This window comes from Mucor velutinosus (genome assembly GCF_035048745.1).
Source record: "Mucor velutinosus strain NIH1002 chromosome Unknown tig00000041, whole genome shotgun sequence".
NCBI lineage: Eukaryota > Fungi > Mucoromycota > Mucoromycetes > Mucorales > Mucoraceae > Mucor > Mucor velutinosus.
Window position 1 is genome coordinate 2,811,227 of NW_027041905.1, and position 22,289 is coordinate 2,833,515.

Sequence of the window (22,289 nt, forward strand, 5' to 3'; positions counted from 1 at the left end):
CTATTTACTGTTGGCAGCAGTAGCAAGAGAAGCATTTGGATTAACCATTTGTGCAACAGTTGCAATAATGTCACTATCCAAATCATCCAATACTGAGGCAGCTGTTGCTGATGCATTGCTTATGCTATTCAATGTTGAGCTGGAAGAAATGGAGGAGAACTTTCTCTTCTTTGTCAATAATGGAGAGTTGCTTTCATAGCTGCTTGCTCCGCTACTGCTGCTGATACTACTACGGCTGCTATTGAACGATTGAGTATCGTCATTGACAATCACACTGTCTTTTTGCTGCTGGCCATGAATGATACGCTCTTTCATCTCCTTTGCATACCTCGCTTTATCCAAATTAGCCATGTCCATCCACTTTTGTAAATCAATTTGAGCCATGGCACGCCATTCGTTTCCAATCTCTTTACTGATCTCCACAAGACGAGCAGTTGGAAATCGCTTCTTCATGATGGGTCGCATTTCTTTGGCAAAATGCAAATAAGCAGACATGGGATGCTTTGGTAAAGTATCATCCGCCTTTTTCTTTTTTCGGCCACGCGGATCACGCCCCACACTATTGGTTGATTTCCTTTTATTGTTGCTGGCCAACCTTTTAAGAGCTGCTGCAGTAGAAGATGAAGCGGTGGCATCTTGAGGTTTTGGAGGAGACTGTGGTAGTGGTAGTGAAGTCGGTTTTGTTTGGTGGTAGACCTGTTGTTGCCGCTGCTGTTGCTGTTGTTGCTGTTGCTGCTGCTGCTGCTTCTTCAAGTGCCCAGCTTGCTTCATTTCAGCCTTTGATCGTCGTGTGTAGATAAAGTTGTCATGTCCAAGTTTGTGCTGCTCTTTCAACTTTTGTTCCTCTTTAAAGTAAAAGTCTTTTTCTATCTATAATGTCAAGAGTCAGTTTATGCGAGTAAAGAATGGCTACAGGTCGAGAAACTCACAGATGAAAGCTGTTTCCAACGCTGACTGATTGATTTACTGATTTCACCAGAACTGAGTCCCTGGTTTACATCATGCAATTGACGACGCATGTCCCTGTTAAACAACAGGTATGCATTCGGCGGTCGCTTCACCTTTTCTGGAAGTATGCCATACTTTCGCTTGGTGCTTTGACTTGTGGTGTTTGCTGCGGCTGTGGAGGATGGTGGTTCAGCTGTTATACTACTGTCAGTTTTCCCCTGTGCTTTTTGCTGTTGTTGTGGCTGGGTTGGGGTTTGTAGTTGCTGTTGGAGTGGTGCTTTTTCTTCATTGAATGACAGTGATTCAAGAGCTGCTGCTTCAGCTGCTGCTGAATAAGATAGATTTGGAATGAGCTTGGTGCTATTAGCTGCAGAGGTGTAACCAGTGAGAGGAGGTGTGTTGGTGTTGGATTGACTACTACTACTGCAACTACTGGAATTGTTGGAAGGATATATCTGGCGCTGTTGATGAAACTGGTAAGGTGTAGGCGGAGAGGCTATTGGAGAAGTGTCATTCATTAAATGATGATACTGATATGAAGATCGATGATGTGGTTGCTGCTGCTGTTGGTAGTGGCGGCAGTGGTTGTCAATACGAGTAGTTGGATGCTGTAGAGCTGGAGGGGGTGGAGGAGAAGCATGATGATGGTAATAACGCTGTGTTTGGTGATGTTGATTCGTTGAATACATTGAATGTGGTGAATGGGAGTGATGGTTATTGCTGCTATTGTGTTGAAATGAATTCATCAATATATTCGGCATATGATGGTGATGACTAGGTTGCTGATGCTGACGATGGCTATAGTGATGCTGATGCTGATCTTGTTGTTGCTGCTGATGCTGATAAGGCTGGTGATAAAGATGATAGGTTGAAGTGTCTTGCATGAAATAAGAATCTTCTTCATCTTCATCCTCTCTGCCTCGACTGCTAACTGGAGAAGAATCGACAGAATGATCGTTGGGGATCACCATGGAAGAGGGAGGGGGAACTACAATTTTAGGTATAAAAGGGTGCTTTCTCCGTGAGTTGACTGTAGTTGGAGCACGATTATCAATGTCCAAGGTAAACTGTATACATTGTGATTGATTTTGAAATTCTGATTTCTGTTCCTTTGTCATGTTCTTCCATTCCTCTGCTAGTTGTTGCGTAGTGATTTGTTTTCCATCAGACTGAAGGTCATGGCGTCTCTTTGCGCTGAACAATAAGAAGGAATTGGGCGCTCGTTTGCTATTGTAATTGTGTGATTCAATCATGTCTAGATCTTTCAAATCATCGTCATCCTCGTCTTCATTCTCGACTGCCGTCACTGTATGTTGTCTAGGCGACACATATGGCGATTGCTGTTGTGGCTGTAGTTGCTGTTGCTGTAATAAACAATGATGGTTGACCAACATGATATAAAAGGGGAGATATACAATTCGTTGAGAAGATATTAAACTTATTAGGAAGAAAGGAGGTGTTGGTGAAAATACACTGATGCTGAGCTGTATCAAAAGCTGTATAGACGATGGATTGCGTTAAAAAGCAAAAACGGTTTTCAAGAGGAAAGAGTGATATCAACGAAATTAAAAGAGAAAAGGCTTTGGCTTGTTGTCCTTTTGTGCTGCTTCGTGTGAAAAGTTCTTTTTTGCCTTTGTTATTGCTAAAATCACCATTACATGAAAGAAAGATGTGTTACCATGACTCGGTTTTGTTCATATCTGAAATTTTAACATTCAATTGTTGTATGGAGAGATTAAGGAGAAGCTAATTTCAACATGGGACACAAACTCATTCGTCAAATCCCAAAGAAACCTTATATTGTATTGAAAGCCGCTTGAAAATGAGACAACTCGATGCCATGTGTGATTTACTATAATGTACATATCACGAAATGGTTTTTTTTTTTTCCATCAGCCATGAGGTTAGTAAACATATTGATCATGGACTTGAGCAACCTTTAGGCACAAAACACATGGTTGTTATTGTTCATGTTCAAGATTCATATCGAGCTTTTGCATGAAAATTTGTAGCTTAGTACATAATGGGTAATTTTCAAATTAATGCAAAAGCAAGAAAAAATTTTCCCTCCTCCCACCCCCCCCCCCTCTATCGCACCAATGCCAGCTTGACCAGTGCTATCCCAAGAAAACCCCGAGTCCTGAAAGAGATGCACTCAGCACTATTGCACGGTAAGGCGCCATTAGCATGTCGATACCCATAGTACACGCCCTGCGTTGCAAAAGATGCTAATAACCTTCCTTCTGTTGTTGACATCAATCCAAATCAAAGTTTGAAACCGTACCTGATTTTAAATGAGCAGTGGGTAGACTCCGAAGATGTTGTGGTGTCTGTCAAGAACAAGTCAAGAGCGATCGCCAACGATTGATTCTGTGCTACGGATTGTACGCAATGGTACTAAACTATGGTAAGGTAGAACCAAATCTCATAAAGATGCAATGATAAGCAAGTTGAGCCGCTCCGCTTGATATTGAATATAAAAGAGTTGTATATAGTTATGAATAAGAATATTTGGAAGTCTTCTTTAGAGCACATGTCTCGGCGAGAGATGCCAGAATACATGTGGTTTATCCGCCTTCAGGTATGAATGTCTGAGCTAATCCATCGATCTTCAATTTGACAACCACACTATTCATTTTCTATGATTGTTCGCACACCTTTGGCGGTTCAACACAGCCCTCAGACACTTCACGAAATGTATATTGCTATTGCTATTTGTGGTTCAAAAGCTTAGGTTTACTGGCCATTTCATTTTCACGAAAAGCCACGCTTGAGATCACACCTTCTTTCCCAAAAATCAGATAATGCAGCTCAGGAATTCTCACACACAACCCTTAAATTCTATATTTTGATCCTCAGCAGTAGAAAGATTCTGTAATAAAGATTGGGGGATCTCTTTTGACCATCTCTTTTTTCAAACTTGATAACTATTATTACAACATGGCCGAGACATTTTTGACTACAGGACGCAAGATTGTAGCTATTGGCAGAAACTATAGGTAATAGTTGGACGCATATGAAAGTCATGTCGCCATGTCTCATATAAAATGTCACATAGTGAACATGCCAAAGAATTGAACAATGCAGTGCCCGAAACACCCTTCTTCTTTTTGAAACCTACCAGTTCTTATTTGGAGAACGGTGGTGATATTGAATTGCCACAGGGATGCGAAGTTCACCATGAAAGTAAGAAGGAGGCATGTGGCATGCTTTGATGAGGCTAATGTTAGTTGTTTACTAGTCGAGTTAGCTGTGGTTATCGGCAAGGATGGTAGAAACATCTCAGCGGCCAATGCTGATGAATACATCGGTGGTAATAGACTCTAGTACATGTGCCTTGAGTAGCATTTTGATGGATCTATAATAGGGTATGCATTGGCAATTGATTTAACTGCTAGAGATCTCCAGGTAAGATAAAGGATCAGAGCAAATTGTTCAGCAAGCCGGTTAAACCTGTCAAAATACATAGTTGGCGGCTAAAAAGAAGGGTTTGCCTTGGTCTGCTTCCAAGGGGTTTGATACATTTACACCCATCAGGTAAAACCAAATTTTAAATAGAGAACAGCCTTGAAGTACATGTTTCAAATAATTGTAAAAAAAAAAAAAAAAAAAAACGTACAGTGATTTCATTTCAAAAGACCGCATTTCCGACCCAGCAAATGTTAATCTTTGGCTAAAGGTAATGATAATGATGATAAATGAGTAGTAATGAGATCACGCATTCACGCTTACTACAAATTACGTATACCATCAGATTAATGGAGAGTACCGTCAGAACGGTAATACAAAGGACATGATATTCAGGTAAGAAGAGCAAGAACCGTGCTGAAATCAAGACCCTTGACATAGAAGCTTTTGAATTTTATCTTATTTATAGTATTCCTACGCTGATCGAATACGTGTCTTCCATCATGAAGCTACAAGTTGGGGATGTCATTCTGACTGGCACGCCTAAAGGTGTAGGTCCAATCCACACAGGCGATGTAGTTACAGCTGGCTTAGAGAGTGATCAAGAACAACATCTTGCTGCTATTCGATTCGGCGCCATTACAAGAGAAGGTGGATTTGTCAACCAAGCTCCAGCATGAATCTCATTGGATACATAGAAATTTAATACTTTTGTTCTACCAAGTTTTTGCATGTTTCTCTTTTCTTCTTCCCTTGTATACAACACGCAGAGATGTCCAATAAAAACGATGGTTGGTAATGCAATCGATTGGAAACAATCGCCTAAATTATTGATAGCGTAAACGCACACACACACACACACACACACACAAAACAAGTGTCACATCAACAAATATATGCATTATAAATATACAACAAACATCTAATCAAACCTTTTTTTCTTCTTTGTTATCATTTAATTTCCTACAGAAATTATCAATAATAGACTCCTGCACATTCACGATTGTATAAAAATGCCTCCTGTAACTAAAGCATCCAAGCCAATTTACGACTACATTGTCATCGGTGGTGGTTCTGGTGGTATGGCCGGTGCTAGAAGAGCTGCTGGCGTTCATGGCGCAAGTGTTGCCTTGATTGAGGGCCACAGCGTCTTGGGAGGTACTTGTGTAAATGTAGGCTGTGTACCCAAAAAGGTCATGTGGAACACAGCCTCTGTCTTTGAGACACTGCGTCAAGCGAAGGGCTATGGCTATGAATTTGGTGAAGTCGGTTTTGATTGGTCTATCATCAAGGCAAAGCGTGATGCGTTTATAAAGCGCTTGAACGGTATCTACGACGCCAATGCTGTCAGAGAGAACGTAGAGCAGTTCCATGGTCACGCCAGTTTTGTCAATGCCAGCACTATCTCGATTGCTCGCCAAGGTGCTGATCCCATCGAAATCAAAGGCAAACACATCCTTATTGCTACTGGTGGTCATGCCATTATTCCCAAGGTTCCTGGGGCTGAACTCGGTATTACATCTGACGGCTTCTTTCAATTGGAATCTCAACCCAAACGTGTGGCTGTGGTAGGTACGGGTTACATTGGTATTGAACTCGCTGGTATCTTTCACGCATTGGGTACAGATGTTACCATCTTCTCCCGCACAAAGCAAATTTTGAGAAAGTTCGATACCATTATCAAGGATACTTTGCTGGAGCACATGCAAAAGACGGGCGTCAAGTTTACCTTTGATTCCAAAGTCACTGCTTTGAAGAAATCTGCCACTGGTATCGTTGTAGAATACGATTCTGCTGGTCAAAAGGGTGAGCTTGAAGTTGACACTGTGCTCTGGGCTGTTGGTCGTGCTTCTAATACTGAAGGCTTGAACGTTGCCGCTGCTGGTGTCAAGATCAATGACAAGCATCAAATTGTCGTGGACGAGTATCAAAATACCACTGCTCCCAACATTTATGCTCTTGGTGATGTCGTCGGTAAGGCTGAATTGACTCCTGTAGCCATTGCTGCTGCTCGTAAGCTTAGTGATCGTCTCTTTGGTGGTCCTCAATTTGCTCAATCCAAGTTGGATTACATCAACATCCCCACTGTCGTCTTTTCTCATCCTACATCAGGTACAGTGGGTTATACAGAGGACGAAGCTCGCGCCAAGTTTGGCAATGACAATATCAAGGTGTATACAAGCAGATTTGGAAACATGTACTTTAGTGTTCTTGATGAGAAGGAGCCCACTGCTTACAAGATCATTGTCAGCGGTCCTGAAGAAAAGGTGGTTGGTCTTCATATTATTGGGAGAAACAGTGATGAAATCATGCAAGGTTTCGGTGTCGCTATTTGTATGGGTGCTACCAAGGCAGACTTTGACAACTGTGTTGCCATCCATCCTACCTCTGCAGAGGAATTAGTCACTATGCGATAATTTCATCCTTTATTCATGTCATTAAAAGAATCAGACTTTATTTTAGCGACTATTCTTGATGTAACTTTTGTACCAGCGTTGATAAATAAGAGTTCAATTCTGAATCCATAGTTTGCTTGACAAGAACGCCTTTAGTATCGAACCAAGTTGTTACATTAGGTTCAATTTTATGCGAAACGGTCTTTCCAGTGCTAATATCAGTGTAGTTGAGGCAGAGTTGATAGATGGGTGAATATTTATCAATCTTTCCTGAAATCTTCAATGTCGATGTAGCCTTTGAAATGTGGTGTGTTTGTTAGTCTTGATGCTACTGGCAATCGAGTCAGTTGTTTGTTACCTTTCCATCCACCTTCTTGGTACCAATAAAAAGCTCGTCCTTCTCAACAAGGTAGCCATATGCAAAAGAGATGGCCTGAATCACCCAGTAAATCACAACACATACAGTGGTTACAGTAAGCGCATCGTTAAAACTCGTCTTGTACTCGTATAAAAATGATCCTCCTGCAATGAAGCATGACACGTATCCTAGCAGTAGCTTGATGTCTGTATGGATATGGGATTGAACAAACTGCTGGTCCTCTGAAAAATACTAAATGTGTGTCAATATCTCTTTTGGTGATGATAACTTGCACTTCATATTACTCGAGAAAGTTCATCATCAACAGCGTTTTTGATTTGAGTTGAGTCGTATTTGTTGGATACTTGTACAGGTTCGCTTGCAGTCTCTAATGTTGATATATATACTACTTAATCCATGACAAGCAGCAGATAAGCATCTAGTTTACCTGTTTGCGACATTATGCGACAATTGTTAAAACAAAACAGTTGAAAGGAGTATAGATATAATGCACGCGCTGTGTATGTCTTGCCATGAAGCAGGACTGGTTACTACTTGCCACGTAGTCCAATCAATTCTTATGCAGTTGCAACCGCCTCGACTGTAATTCTTGTGCTACTCGCCATGAAACTAGAGATTGCTTTCAGAATAAGATGTTCCTACAGTGTCGACGTCGAGAATTTTGAAGTTCAAGTGCTGGATAGCTTGCGTACTTTTGGTTATCATTGCCATTTAAGTGCACGTAATGAGATTGCAATGAATCAACAACTTGAATGTAGAGTGTTATGTAATAGACGCTTCAAGGGAGTAGCACGTCTGATAATCGCTATGAATAGGAGCATTATACAACTGCTCTACATCAAGCCCGTTCTGCTAAGTTTACACATTTTGACGTTTATTACTTGTTTGAAATCTTGTGAGTTCAAATGCTTATATATTATAACTTAGCATGAGTCATGCTTGATACAACTATTTCTCTATTTATCATGACGAAGAAGACTTTTGCTTGTCGTTTGTACATCCACGGCCTTCAAGCAATCTGAATTCTTCTAATTTTAACGGAACTTCCAATTTTTAGTTTGCTCTCATGTAAGAGCCTTCTATAAAAGATCTTTGACTGTGTATCCGGCTCGTTTACAATAACACACATATGTATCAATGAAATCAACTCATATACGAGCTTAGACTATACTAACGATATCCCTTACTGCTCAAAGTAGGCGATATACAGCCAAAGTTGGATGCATTTGGGCAGTGATTTCTCGCGTTAAAAACCTTTTCAAATCGCAGGAATAGCACCAAATAGTTGATTTCGTCTAGCAGCTACTCCTGACACTTTTGCTCAACTTTTTGGGGACCAAAAAAAAATGGCCAAATTTCGACCAAAAAGCATGAGGTACCCCTCATGGTTTTCATCGAAAATCAAACGATCGCGTTTTTCACCTTGATAATGAAGACTTTTACTATGGTTTATCTTAAATCAAAATGTTTCTATCGATCCAACGTAACACCTGAAATCGTCTTTATAAGACTTTGATATGTAAAATTTCGACGTTTTGGCCAGAAACCTCTTTTTATTTTTTATAAATTGCTCAATAAATTATTCGAAACATTTATATTACTTGGTACCATTGGATGCGCCTTGAAAAGCACTCCAAGAAAGCTTAAAGAAGCATAGGGTAATTATCATACTGTATATAGTCGAATCTGGCAAAATAGTTCAATCGAGTCGAAACTTGTCAAGATTTGGCCAATCTGGAACAGACTATGAGTCTGGGTTTGAATTGATTTTGGACGGTGGAGCTGGCTGGTAAACCCAATGCCCTTTTCACAACCCAATCACTCTCGTTATCAGGTAAACCGCATCCACACTGGATTTCTTTCCTTAAGATCAGGGTATCGCCTCATGGTACGACCGCACCGCTACTGAACCACTCACCTATCTAGGCTTCACCATATGTTCAAGTGCCAATCAACGCGCAATCTATGCCCTCTCCATCATGTTCAAGCTTCGCATCTATTGCCAGCTTCACTCCACCCGCTCACTAACATACCGAGGTAGGGTCACCGTCATCAATGCGCTCTTATATTCGAAACTTTGGCACGTTATGCGCCTCTTTACATTTTCATCCCCGAACTTAAACAGCTCCAGCAACTCGCCGCCACCTTCATCAACCGCGGATCCAAAATTTCTAGCCTCGCTTTTGACCACCTCACCCAACCCATCCACCAAGGTGGCTTGAAACTCCTCGATCCAGCCACTCAAGCTAATGCCTTACAATGGCGTTGGCTCTACTTCTTGATTCACCCCCCCCCCACAAGCCTCACCTTCACTTATGCCATCCATTCCCATCCTTAGATACACTCTCAACTTTGTTCTTTCCACTGCCAAATATCCCTCCTATCATTGGTCATTCCTATTTCCCCACTGCCGACCTGTCATCCCTCGCCTCTTTGGTCCCATAGTCAACTTACTACGAGTCGTGGATTCGATCCCCCACAACTATCATTTCAGCCACGCCGCCATGGCCACATGCCTTCACCTACCACTGATGTAACTCCTCGTCCACAATCTCCCACCTACTCATCCCATAGCCCATCTCTTTCAGCCCCCCTCACAACGTTCTCAAGAGCCAGCCAACAATCCGTCAGCTCAAAGGATCTGATATATTTATCTTCAACCCCAACCGACTCTGCCTAGAATACAATCATCTCCCCCCGCACTGCCACATGGCCCATCAATCAACAAAACTATCTCTCTACTTTGCTCTAATCAACTACTTTTCAACAGTTTCGTCCTTTACAACTTCCTACCCAATGTACCGCGACCTCAGAACGCCTTGGAGGTTCACAACCTTCCAAATTCCAACATTCCTTCATTTTCAGCTCTCCATTCCTTTGTCACCACTCTGCTTGTACCTGCAGAACCCAACAGTATTCGTCCAACAACTAAAGCTACTTCTATCAAATATTTCAAATGCCTCCTAACCTCTTCCTCTCCCCCTACCCCTAGTTCTATCCTTTCTTCTACTCAATGGCGTCAGTTTTGGAAGCTCGAAATAGCTCTGAATGCTCATAATACTTGGTACCGAATCCTCCTCAACAAAATAACCACCAAAGAATTCCTATACCTTCGTATGCCAGACAAATTCGTTCCTCATTGCACGATCTGCCCTTCTACAAATACCAGCATCAAAACGACAGCGCGCTTTTTCTTTTCCTGTCCCATCAAATACACTGTCTGGTCCCAAGCACTCTCCACATACATAGACCCAGGCCTGCAATCTCCCTCTTATGAGCAATTTCAAGAACTTCTCCACCTTCGCTCCTCCCTTACAGTCTCAACATGTTTACCCTACCCCACACTCACCACGTACCAAGTATTTTCTTGCATTCTTCAAGCAATTTGGAGTTGCCACTGCAGATCCATCTTTGACTCCTTTCATTTTGAACCTCTCCAAATCATGCTCTGCATAGACAGGACACTATATACTTCAGTTTCCCGAGACAACGTTCACTCACTTCTATAGCAAAGCACCTTATATCCAGTCTTACTATCCTTTTCCCCAATTCGGGTACGTTAGTAGAACTTTAAACAAGGAATTTTATTAATAAAACAATAGTCTTCCTAAAAAAAAAATGCCCTTTTCACAATGAAGGCAACAATAGATGCTTTTGAAGCATATGGAAAGCAAGTGGCAAGCTATATAGCACTATCTTTAGCCATGCTGTTTTCCTTGTATTCTATATTTAATAACTCCAGTTTATCAAATACTTGTTGGATCAACTTCTTTCCTTTTTGAGGCTTTGAAAGTGTCTAGGGACTATAAATTTATTATGTTATGATATGGCTATAATTTACGGATTTGAATGTAACCCTACGCCTATACATATTCTGCTTGTCAATGTTCAATGTACCCATCACCATGCACAAGGTCAATAAAGAACCAATGCTCAGCAAGAGCAAGAGCCAGACATGTTGCACACAATTATTCTGAAAGAAGTTACACCCCCAACGTTACCAAAAACGAGCTTTGACTTTTGTATATAGTATCTGTATTCCTGATGCCCAGCTGCTACTGGCATATCAAGAAAAGTTAGATCTTTCTCTTTCAATTCGGCATGGTGCATATACTACGCCACGTTACTGCATGATTGATCTTGTAAATAGTAAGCTTTATTGCGCTTTGCATGATCAATAGATCTTGTACGAATATCAATATGTGTGAATTTCATAAAACGTAGCTACGGATAAATGACTCATAGGCATGTAAAATTAGCAATCTGAAAAGCATGATGGAAGTATTAGAAACATCATGGAATCAAAAATAAATAGAACGAGAGGATTTACCATCAAGTGAAATAGGGGATGTATTCCTAAATTTGACCAAGTTTCCTGATTTGAATCGAGTGTGCTGTAGTACATCGACCGTACAAGTAATTGACCAACCAACGGTATAATGGTATGGTAATGAGATACTCGAATTACAGTGTAACATTGCATTCGCATTGATGTGTATTTGCCTGTTGTTTATACAATATTGAGAGGCTGGCTCATTCTCCAAATCACCCACCACAATTTTACTTTTATATCATAATTTTACTTTTTTATTCGTCTAATTCATATGATATGGTATGACAATTCGTTTCCATAAGAAAGCATTAGACATTTTATAGAATAGTTTAGTATACATGATTGGTTTTCTTTGTATTTATCAAAACAATCTAGTGATAGCTACTTGCATTCAAGCAAAGGACACAGCAGTAACCATACTCCATCATACAGCATGAATAGCGGAAACAAAGAAGCAGGCTACAAATGGGTATAGAAAACTGATGGATAATCATCGTATTATTCTCTCTTGTATAACAAAAAAGTCTGCTTATGATTTTTTCATATCGGCATCACTCTTGCATGGCAATATATTATCATGTGTTATCAGCGATAAAAGGGTAGAAATGTCTAAACAAGACAACCGTGGAAAACTAGAATTCTTCCTCTTGGTCTTTCTGTGGAATAGATAAGGGTGTTATGTCTATGTTCCCTTTTATCCCTTATCCAGTGTATGCTCTAGAGCACTATATTTCTAGGTATGTTTGTTTGGGTTACATGAAAATATTGATAAGGTAATTTTTATGTGCGAATCAGTCAGGAATAGTGTTTCACAGAATCCCAAATACGACAGTTGTGTTTATATGTCGGCTTGCATGTAGTAAATATAAATGCTCTATGAATACCTACGTACTTTGATCAAGCCCAAATTGTCGAAGTGGATGTCTGTTTTTTTCTATTCAATGTATTGCTTATAAATGCGCACCTATAAGAGTAGAGATGATAACTGATTGAGCGACCCCGGTGTTACATTGAACTTTCCAATAAGAAAACAGATCAGTTTTTTTTCACTTCGTTTTATCGGATCAGAAATTCATTGTATCACGTATATTAATCGCCAATATAAACTTGATAATCGAAAATAGACCATGCGCAAGATAGACTCTGGATAGTGATTTCATCCGCGTTGGCTGTATGAATTGATCGAGATACTATTAGTTTGAAAAAAAGCACCAGGTTGTCAAGCCCGCGATCAAGTAGGTTAATCAGCAAAGAACATGGAGAAGAAAAAGAAGCAAAGGAAATCAAAAGGTACCACTCTGCATTTTCGTTTTCCGAAAGAATCAAATGAAGCTTCTTCTTGCGTTGTATTTGTAAAAAAAACTTGCCCTTTTTGATACGACAGCTTGCTTATTCTTGCGATTAGATGCTCCCCTTTTTTTCAGGTGAATGCTGCTGGTCTGCCGCATTACGCTTAGCATCAACTCCCTGGCATAACAATCCAGAAACCTTGTTTATTATGCTATGCTAAAATTAGCAATCACGAAAAAGAAAGCAAATGATACATGTACGATTTGAAAAACCCAAAATAAGAAAGAATTTCCTATAAAAGCTGTAGGATGTCAAGTTGAAAATCTTGAACAAGTTTTCCTAATTAGCACTAAATTCACGCGATTAAAAAAAAAGAGAGTTGTACGGCATTTAAGCGTGCGAAAGATTCTAATTCGATACTTACATGTAAAATCGCAAGATTGATCACATGAATAAGCCAATATTATGTCTAATATCAATGTTACAGATCAGAATTCAAATCGAGTATATAAAGATAGCATTCGTTTTCCGGATATTTTCATTTTTCTTACTTCCCACTTTCATTAATCTCAAAACACAAAAAGATGACAACGCCTGCTGTCGTTGATGAAAAGTTTGAGTTGGATTCTCCAAGATCATCATTCAGAGATGAGAAGAAAGATTTTATTACAGATGGAGATAGTAATAGCCAAGTTATCGTAGACGATCAGCCTGCAGCAAACAGACATTTAGAGGAATTCCACTTCACCTGGCGTTCATCTATCGTTGGTTCATTGCTCGGTTGTTTAGTTGGTAAGTCGCTTTTTCATTCTGATCTAGAATGTATACTTAAAGTGTATGTCAATAGCTGCCTCAAACACATATCTCGGTTTGAAGATTGGGTGGACTTTTGGTGCTTCCCTCTTTGGTGCCATCTTTTCATTCGCTATTCTTAAGCCTTTGTCCAGAGCACTCCCTCCCAAGTGGGGTGGTGGATACTTTGGTCCCAAGGAAAACTGTTCTGCTCAATCAGCCGCTACTACCGCTGGCGGTCTCTCTGCTGGTTTCGTCTCAGGTATTCCTGCCATGTATAAATTAGGTCTTATGACTACTCCCCGTGAAGATGCTGTTGCATTATTATTGTTCACCATCTCTTGTGCTTTCTACGGTCTTTGCTTCGCTGTACCTCTTCGTTCTCACTTTGTTGTCAAGCAAGACTTGACTTTCCCTACTCCCCGTGCTGCCGCTATCACCATCATGTCTCTTCACGACACTGTTGAAGGCGAGAAGCAAGCCATGAAGAAGGCCAAGTGGATGGCTATTTGGTTCGGTATTTGCTTCATCTGGACTTTTGCTGCCTACTGGCTTCCTTTCTTGGATACCCGTAAGTAATTTAGAGTTGATAAAATGGGTTATACAAAGCGCACAGACAATTAATTGCAATTAATCCATCCAGTCCATATTCTCTACTACATTGGTAATGCTGCTGGCTACGCTCCTCTTGCCAATGCTGATGCTGTCTGGGGTTGGTTCTTCAAGTTTGATTTCCCCTTCTTTGGTGCTGGTCTTATGACTCCCGGATCCACTGTCCTCTCCTTCTTCATTTCCTCTATCGTTATCTATGGTCTCATTGGTCCTCTCTCTGTAAGCAACGGTACCTTTGTTGCTGCCTATGGTTTCAATGGAAAGGGTGATACCACTAACCGTTTTTTCTTGTGGCCTGGTATTGCTCTCATGGCTCTTTCTGCCTTTACTGAACTCTTTGTTCACTATGATACTCTCTGGCGTGGTATTAAGGGTGGCTGCGGTGAGCTCAAGCTTGCTTTCATGCGCGGTACCAACTTCTTCCGTCGTGTTGTCCTCCGTTCTACTTTATCTGATGAACAAAACAACCGTTACAACTCTGAGAAGGATGAAAATGAGATCTTTAGAGACGATCAACTGGTCCCTGCTTGGTGGTGGGTCTCTGGTACTCTCCTTTCCATCATTTTCACTTGTGCCATTATGGGTGAATACTTCGGTATGCCCGTTTATCAATCTTTGATTGCTGTCATTCTCGGTTTCTTGCTCTCTTTCGTTGGTATTCAAGCCTCTGGTGAGACTGATATTAATCCCACTGGTTCCATTGGTAAGATGTCTCAGCTTGTCTTTGCCAAGATGCCTGCTGATAGCATCAACCACGTCATGAAGAACAATTTGATGGCTGGTAACATTTCTGCCTCTGCTGCTTCTCAAGCTGTCGACATGGTTGGTGATTTGAAGACTGGTCAACTGGTCGGTGCCTCTCCTCGTTCTCAATTCTTGGCCCAATTCGTTGCCTCTTTCTTCGCCATTGGTGTTGCTGTAGGTCTTTTCATTCTTTTCGCTGATGCCTATCCTTGTATTATTGACCCCAATATCGAACCTCAAGATTGTGTCTTTGGTTTGGTCGCTGTTACTGCTTGGAAGAACGTTACTCTCCTTTTGACTGGTGGCGGTGAGCCCCTAAGCAGAGGTTCTATCATCTGTACTGCTGTTTGTGCTGTTGCAGCTGTTGTCCTTCCCGTTTGCCGTCATTTCTTCCTTCCTCAAAAGTATCACAGATACTTCCCATCTATCTCTGCCATCGGTATTGCTATGATTAACCCTCAACCCGAGGTTCCTTTCTCTATGTTCCTTGGTTGGGCTGGTGGTAAGGTCTGGAAGAAAATCAATCCCGCTGCCTACGATAATCTTATGTTCAGTGCTGCTGGTGGTTTAATTGCTGGTCAAGGTATTGCTGCTATTCTTCAAGCTGTTCTCAAGATTGGTGGTGTCGTGCCCAATGTTGTCGTTGCTACTTGCATCGACCAACTTGCTGAAAACTGTCCATAAATACCATTCCTTTATTCATTACACAATCCGTTATTTTACAAAAGAAAGCCTACTCTTTCATTTTACCACTTTAATACTATTATATAACAGATTTCTCTTCTTTTTTTTTCCGACTTAATAATATAATAATTTCAACGATATACATATGTATTGGTAATAAAAACTTTTTTTTCATCACTTTAGCTTGTTGATTACATATTGCGCATTGTAACAAGTGCATTTTGACAGATTGTAACCATGCTTAAGCTCAAAAGCATTGTTGATGTGTTTGCCAGCCAGCCACCTGCATACTGCCGCCAAAATTGATTGAATTTCCGATACTTTTTTCTACCTCGAAATAGTAATTTTTTGATTGTTTTGCGACTTGATCGAAGTATTTTGCACGATTCGACTATATAAACCGTACTAATATATCCTTACTCCCTTAAGCTGTCCCTGGTGGTAGGGCGAAGTGGTAGAACTCCCGTATGCCAACGGGAGGATCCCGGTTCAAATCCTGGTGAACGCAAGTTGTTTGATTTTTTGACGTAGTACTGATGTCCTCGTTTGGTGTTTTGTGCTCTTATCCATGATCTATATTTTGACGATTTCCGCAAGACTGTACTGGCTCTAGGAGTCGCACCTTATTAGTAGTAGATTTCTTTCCCAACTTAGTTCAAAAAATATCTTATTCCCCTTCTTTGCAGACATTGGGTCCACCAACAGTCTTTTCTATCCCTCAGCATGACATTTAAAGGACTTTAAATAAAACCTGGAGCTCGACTTCCCTACAAAAAAAAAAAATTACTCCCTTAAGCTTTCTTAAAGTACTCTTCAAGGCGCATCTAATGGTGCTAATTATAAGCGATGGTTTGAGTAAAATTATTGAGCAATACTTCATAATATGAAATACTGTTTTTGACCAAAATGTCAAGATTTTGGAAATGAAGGTTTCACAGATAAAGTTTCAGGGGTTGCTTCGAAGCGAAAGACACATTTTGGTTTAATACATACCATAGTAAAAGTCTTCGATTTTAGGGTGAAAAACGCGATTGTTTGATTTTTGACAAAAATCTTGAGGCACCCCTCATGGTTTGGAGTCAATTTTCGGCGATCCTAAAAAAGTTGTTCAAAGGCGTCAGTAAGTGAACGCTGGATTAAAGCAACTGTTTGGTGCTACTCTGACAGTTTAAAACAGATTCTACCACGAAAAATCCAAGCTCAAATGCACCCAAACTTCGCTGTGTTCTGCGCAATTTGGAGCAGTAGGAAGCAACGCCAGTACGATGGCTGTCCGCACATGAGTTTTTTCTGATGATACAAACGTGATGCGTTGCAGGAAAGCCAGATTCACAGGTACAGGAGAGCTATGGGTGTTTTTCATGACAGAGTAAGGCTAAAAAGTGAGATTCATAATACTATGCCAATAGGATGACGTTATTGAGCTTATTATTTTTCGATATTTGGATGATCCCGCATAATCTAATAGCAGGTGGAAGGTAGCGGGATCAATGTCCTATCACCAGATCCAGTGGGCATTTTGAAACGAATCTTCAAGTCCTTTGATTTCTAAAAATTCAGGGCGAATATGAAACTAGCCATGGATGATAAGTCTCCGCCTGTTTGCATTATAATATTGGAAGCAGCAAATTTATTCTTTAGTTTTCTTTTTGTTTCGTTTCCGTCCCGTCCTACCCTCTTTCTTTTCCACTTGGTGTTGATATGATAGCCCATGATCGAGATTTTGAAATTGGAAACTTACCCGAAGGCTTGAATGTCACTGCATCAGAAGGAGCACCTGGTTATCTAAAGACAAGCTCGCTCGAGTTGAAACAAGATATTGGTCAGTTTGGGTTAGCTGGTAAAATATGGCAGAGGTATGCGTGTGTGTGTGTGTGTGTGTGTGCGTTTTGACGTAATAAGAGGAGGAGGAGGATGTACTGATAAATGCATCACATAGTGCGTACACATTACAAGCACTGTTTTCACCTGATACCCGTTCGATGATTGAACCTAGCAATCCTATCCCAGAGATATACTACAAGAACAACACTACCACAGACACCTCATCAGATGATAAAGATGATCATGCAGTCAAACCATATCGTATACTTGAACTTGGCGCGGGAACAGGGTATGTAGGCATTGCATTAGCGCAGCAGTTACGTCGACCAGTGCAATTGCTCATTACAGACTTGGAGCAAGTCGTACCTTTAATACAAGAAAATGTCAACATGCATTCTACAGACGACGACGACGACGACAATGCCGCAGAAATCATTGTGGATCGACTTCACTGGGGCAATCGTGAGGATGCGAAAAAGCTGGTAGATCAAGGGCGATTTGATCTTGTCATTGTTAGTGATTGTGTCTACTTTCCAGAACTATTTAGCATGCTATTGGATACACTTTTGGACGTTTGTGATGCTTCTACGCAGGTAGTGATTGGTTACAAGTGTCGTTCACTTGAAAAGGAAGTTGGGTTCTGGCAAGATTATTTTGGAAGATATTTTGAATACGAACCAGTGCGAAAATTAGAGTATTCCCAAGAAAAAGACGAATCCAGTGGAGAAATAGTGGAAAAGCAAGAGATTGGGGATTTCCTGGGAGCAGAAGATCAACTATTTGTATTTATTGGAAGGAAACGCACGGGAAATCAAGTCAAAACGGCAGATGATACATTCACAACACTGTTGTTTTGCTCAATGGGAATTTAGCCGAAACCACGAGGGAAGAGGCATCTCGCGTTACATTTTGAAGTGATATGTGCACGCACACACACTAATTAAAAAACGTGGAAAAACTATTATTATCATTATGTGGTTAGTTGGCTGCTGTAGTATTAATTTGTGATATGTGGATGTATGTGTGTATACATAAAAAAAAAAAAAGTTTTTTCTCTTTCCTTTCTCACTTTTTTTTCCCCTTTCCCTGTTCGTTGTTCTCTCTCTCACTCTGCTCTCATTATTCAAAGCTCTACACTACTCAATCTTTATACCGCTATAGAATCTTATCCTATCCCCCCTGTTCAATAAATCAACTCAAGCAGGTAAAAAAAAAAATGACCTTTACATTCGGTGAACCATCCTCACAGGAACAACAACATCAAGATCAACAACAACCATTCAATTTTTCGTATGCCGATGAATATACTCAACTCTTGACCGAGCTCCATGAAGTTTACTGCAAAGATCAGCCTCATGATGTATTACAGTATTGTGCCAATTTCTTTAACCGAAAACTAGAGGAGCAGAGAACCAATTACTTTCGTGAGCAGCATGGCTTGGGTAAAATCGTAGAAAGACTGATAAATAATTTACAGTATGTTCTGACCTGACAAGATAGAAACAGAGCATCATCCTTTGGCCGAGAATGGCGCAGCCGGCAGCATGTTTGAGCCTGCTTACAGTAGTTACAGTAGCAACAGTAGTAGCCATCACTATGAAAATGATCAAGACATTGACAATGACATTGTGCTCGATGAAGAGGAGGAAGACGACGATGAGGAGCGAGACAACTTCTCTACAACACCGCTTAGTAGCATCCCTGCTGCCGCCAATTATAATCGAGGCAGACGTACCTCAGTCAGTGCAGAGTCGATGGCTCCCTCTCAGGGATTTGTCAAGAAGGTAGTTTCCAAAACTCCCGCACAAATTGAGGGTATCAAGCAGAGTGTAGGTAGCAACTTTTTGTTCAAAAATCTCGATGAAGAGCATCACCAAGATGTTGTTGATGCCATGGAGGAGAAACATGTGGCTGAAGGCACAGCCATCATCGAGCAAGGCGGGGTGGGCGACTTTTTCTACGTTGTTGAATCAGGCACATTTGATTGTTTCATTACCAGTCAAGACAAGGACAGCGAAAGCAGTGCCCAGAAATTAGTAACGACGTATGAAGCAGGAGGAAGCTTTGGCGAATTGGCACTCATGTATAATGCACCACGTGCTGCCACCATTGTAGCTACTTCAAGTGCTGTCTTGTGGGCTCTTGATCGTGTTACATTTAGAACCATTTTGATGGAAAATACCTCTCGCAAGCGCAAAATGTACGAATCATTTTTGGAGGAAGTGCCATTGCTCAAGTCATTAGAGCCCTATGAACGCCACAAGATTGCAGATGCTTTGGAATCTGTTTACTTTAATGATGGAGACCATGTTATCTTGCAAGGCGATGTGGGGGACCAGTTCTACATTATTGAATCTGGCCTTGCTGTATTTTACAAGGTAGATAAGAATGGAGATCAGCAAGAAGTGAATCAGTTTGAAAGAGGGGCCTACTTTGGAGGTTTGTGTGCTGCTTAAAATTAGCATCTAGTTTACATGGCTCACTTTTTTTCAATTGAATACAGAACTCGCTCTGCTCAACGATAGTCCCAGAGCAGCTACAGTCGTTGCTAAAGGTAGATTGAAATGCGCTACATTGGGTAAAAAGGCATTCACAAGATTATTGGGGTCTGTTCATGAGATTTTAAAACGAAATTCAGAAAATTACCATGCCATTATCAGTCAACAACAGCCATAGATCTCCTATTCATCCCTTTTTAGATATCGATTGATTACGACTACTACTACACATACTATATCCCAAAGACCCTACTCTTATATTTTATATCCAATATGTAAATATACATTCTTTTTAATAATTTAGCCTAGTAATACATGCCTGAATTTCATGGCAAAATAGGGTTGTTTGTACATGAGCAAGGCGCACATAACCAAAAGCATTTTCCGGCATATTCTTTTTCTTGGGCAGTGAGAGAGAATACCTTGAGGAATGTGTCCATGTATAGCATGTTGTTGACGTATATATATATATATATATATATATATATATATATCTATTTATCAGAATGTCTATAGTACAAAAGATAGCATAGACGATAGAGACAATCATCACAATTGTTGCAGCATGCTACGAATGCGCTCCCCCCCCCCTCTCTCTGAGAACTTAACAACAAATACATAAACAACAGCATAAATCCCTATTGATTTCTTTTATTTGAGTTATACTTTCTGGCCCCTTCATTTCCCCTTTAATCGTATGCGTCCCCTATCCAAATGAACCGTCTATTCATCTTGATTGATCTTTATCTCTTTCTTCTTCTTCTTCTTCTCTATCTTTCATCTTTTTCTAGTTGTTTGATTCTTCTTCATAATGGCCGCGGCATCTCCAATGGAAGCAGCACCTCTTCCTCCCTCTGAGCCCATCACATCACCAGGGACAGGTATTGCCAATTTACCTAATCAAAGACACAAGATTGTAGCAAAAAATGGCGCCAACTTCACCTTGATGGTTTGTGGTAAAGTTGCCTTATACTAGACGGTTATGTGTGTGATATTGATGTGGTTGGGGGGGCATAGGCGAATCTGGTGTTGGCAAGACTACCTTTGTAAACACTCTCTTCACATCTACCATCAAGGAACCTAAAAACTTGGCCAAGAGACGTTCCAAGGCTCCCACCAAGACTGTTCAGATTCAAATCACTAGAGCAGGTAAGAGATGCCAGCAAGGAATTGAAGCATTCCTAATCGACTCTTGCCTTTCTCCCCCCCCCTAAAAGAATTGGAAGAAAAAATGTTCAAGGTCAAGCTGACCATCATTGATACTCCTGGGTTTGGTGATTATGTTAATAACCGCCATGGATGGATCCCAATCGTTGATTTCCTTGACGATCAACACGAAAATTACATGAGACAAGAGCAGCAACCTTGTCGTAAGGGTGTTGTCGATATGCGTGTCCATGTCTGTCTCTACTTTGTCAAGCCGACTGGCCACACGCTGTCTCCCTTGGACGTTGAGGTCATGAAACGATTGGGCTCTCGCGTCAATTTGATTCCAGTCATTGCAAAGGCAGATACATTGACACCCTCAGACTTGGCTAAATTCAAGCAAAACGTAAACAAAAACACTCCTTAAAAAAAGAATTCTCCTTAATTAACCCTTAAATCACTCCCTCTGTCCCTTGTAGATTCGAGAAGTTATCTCTGCTCAGAATATCCAGTGCTATTCCTCTCCTATTGAGAGCGACGATGAAACCACTACAAAGCGCAATGTCAACATCATGGCTGCCATGCCCTTCTCTGTCATTGGATCAACACAAGATGTCCTCACTGCTGATGGCCGCCGAGTAAAGGGCCGTGAGTACTCTTGGGGCGTTGCTGAAGTAGAAAACGACGATCACTGTGATTTCAAAAAGTTGAGAAGCCTGTTGATCAGAACGCACATGTTGGATTTAATCACTACGACGGAGGAGAACCACTATGAAAACTACCGCCAAATCCAAATGGAAACTCGCAAATTTGGTGATCCACGGTAAGAGCCTGATCCACACATGGCATCATTGCTTGCGGCTGACCCAGATCCATAGTGCTGAAAAGGATGAAAATGCTAAATTTGCAGAGGAGGAGGAGCAACTGCGCAAAAACTTTACTGAAAAGGTCAAATCTGAGGAGACTCGATTCCGTCAATGGGAGCAACAGGTAAGCGTTCCGTAGCACTGTATTTCAAGATATCCGATGTTAATCAGATCTGCAGCTCTTGTCTGAAAGAGATCGTCTTCACAAGGAACTGGAGGCTCAAAGCGAAAAGGTCAAAGAGCTGCAATTTGAGGTTGAATCCTACTACAATCAACGCGATTCCCCAAGAAACATTAGAAAATAAAATCTCCTCTTCATTTTCATTATTCCCTCACTTGCCTACACTTCACTGATTACTCTTATTTACA

The 22,289-nt window shown here is 40.9% G+C and overlaps 9 protein-coding genes across 9 annotated transcripts; 7 read left to right on the forward strand and 2 right to left on the reverse strand.

The window, feature by feature from the left end:
* ATC70_001109 (uncharacterized protein) lies at positions 1–2,342 on the reverse strand (the record flags this gene model as incomplete). Its single annotated transcript, XM_064820511.1, has 2 exons — positions 1–870; positions 930–2,342. The coding sequence occupies 2 exons, from the start codon at positions 2,340–2,342 to the stop codon at positions 1–3; spliced, it is 2,283 nt and encodes a 760-aa protein (XP_064684431.1).
* Positions 2,343–3,888: 1,546 nt separating this feature from the next.
* Positions 3,889–4,489, forward strand: SMC3 (Structural maintenance of chromosomes protein 3; the record flags this gene model as incomplete). Its single annotated transcript, XM_064820512.1, has 5 exons — positions 3,889–3,947; positions 4,007–4,134; positions 4,190–4,261; positions 4,316–4,356; positions 4,418–4,489. 5 exons carry the CDS (start codon positions 3,889–3,891, stop codon positions 4,487–4,489), a joined length of 372 nt encoding a protein of 123 aa, XP_064684432.1.
* Positions 4,490–4,741: 252 nt separating this feature from the next.
* Positions 4,742–5,036, forward strand: ATC70_001111 (uncharacterized protein; the record flags this gene model as incomplete). Its single annotated transcript, XM_064820513.1, has 2 exons — positions 4,742–4,752; positions 4,826–5,036. The coding sequence occupies 2 exons, from the start codon at positions 4,742–4,744 to the stop codon at positions 5,034–5,036; spliced, it is 222 nt and encodes a 73-aa protein (XP_064684433.1).
* Positions 5,037–5,369: 333 nt separating this feature from the next.
* Positions 5,370–6,773, forward strand: ATC70_001112 (uncharacterized protein; the record flags this gene model as incomplete). Its single annotated transcript, XM_064820514.1, has 1 exon — positions 5,370–6,773. One exon carries the CDS (start codon positions 5,370–5,372, stop codon positions 6,771–6,773), a length of 1,404 nt encoding a protein of 467 aa, XP_064684434.1.
* A 49-nt stretch (positions 6,774–6,822) lies between these two features.
* ATC70_001113 (uncharacterized protein) lies at positions 6,823–7,571 on the reverse strand (the record flags this gene model as incomplete). Its single annotated transcript, XM_064820515.1, has 4 exons — positions 6,823–7,047; positions 7,111–7,362; positions 7,416–7,498; positions 7,559–7,571. The coding sequence occupies 4 exons, from the start codon at positions 7,569–7,571 to the stop codon at positions 6,823–6,825; spliced, it is 573 nt and encodes a 190-aa protein (XP_064684435.1).
* A 5,767-nt stretch (positions 7,572–13,338) lies between these two features.
* On the forward strand, positions 13,339–15,586 carry CTA8_1 (Heat shock transcription factor; the record flags this gene model as incomplete). Its single annotated transcript, XM_064820516.1, has 3 exons — positions 13,339–13,546; positions 13,602–14,117; positions 14,190–15,586. 3 exons carry the CDS (start codon positions 13,339–13,341, stop codon positions 15,584–15,586), a joined length of 2,121 nt encoding a protein of 706 aa, XP_064684436.1.
* A 1,701-nt stretch (positions 15,587–17,287) lies between these two features.
* Positions 17,288–18,282, forward strand: ATC70_001115 (uncharacterized protein; the record flags this gene model as incomplete). The annotated part of the gene is made up of 2 exons (XM_064820517.1): positions 17,288–17,442; positions 17,526–18,282. 2 exons carry the CDS (start codon positions 17,288–17,290, stop codon positions 18,280–18,282), a joined length of 912 nt encoding a protein of 303 aa, XP_064684437.1.
* A 344-nt stretch (positions 18,283–18,626) lies between these two features.
* Positions 18,627–20,086, forward strand: ATC70_001116 (uncharacterized protein; the record flags this gene model as incomplete). Its single annotated transcript, XM_064820518.1, has 3 exons — positions 18,627–18,852; positions 18,911–19,849; positions 19,914–20,086. 3 exons carry the CDS (start codon positions 18,627–18,629, stop codon positions 20,084–20,086), a joined length of 1,338 nt encoding a protein of 445 aa, XP_064684438.1.
* A 633-nt stretch (positions 20,087–20,719) lies between these two features.
* Positions 20,720–22,225, forward strand: ATC70_001117 (uncharacterized protein; the record flags this gene model as incomplete). The annotated part of the gene is made up of 6 exons (XM_064820519.1): positions 20,720–20,864; positions 20,926–21,057; positions 21,126–21,460; positions 21,534–21,877; positions 21,933–22,044; positions 22,100–22,225. 6 exons carry the CDS (start codon positions 20,720–20,722, stop codon positions 22,223–22,225), a joined length of 1,194 nt encoding a protein of 397 aa, XP_064684439.1.
* Between the last annotated feature and the right edge of the window lie 64 nt (positions 22,226–22,289).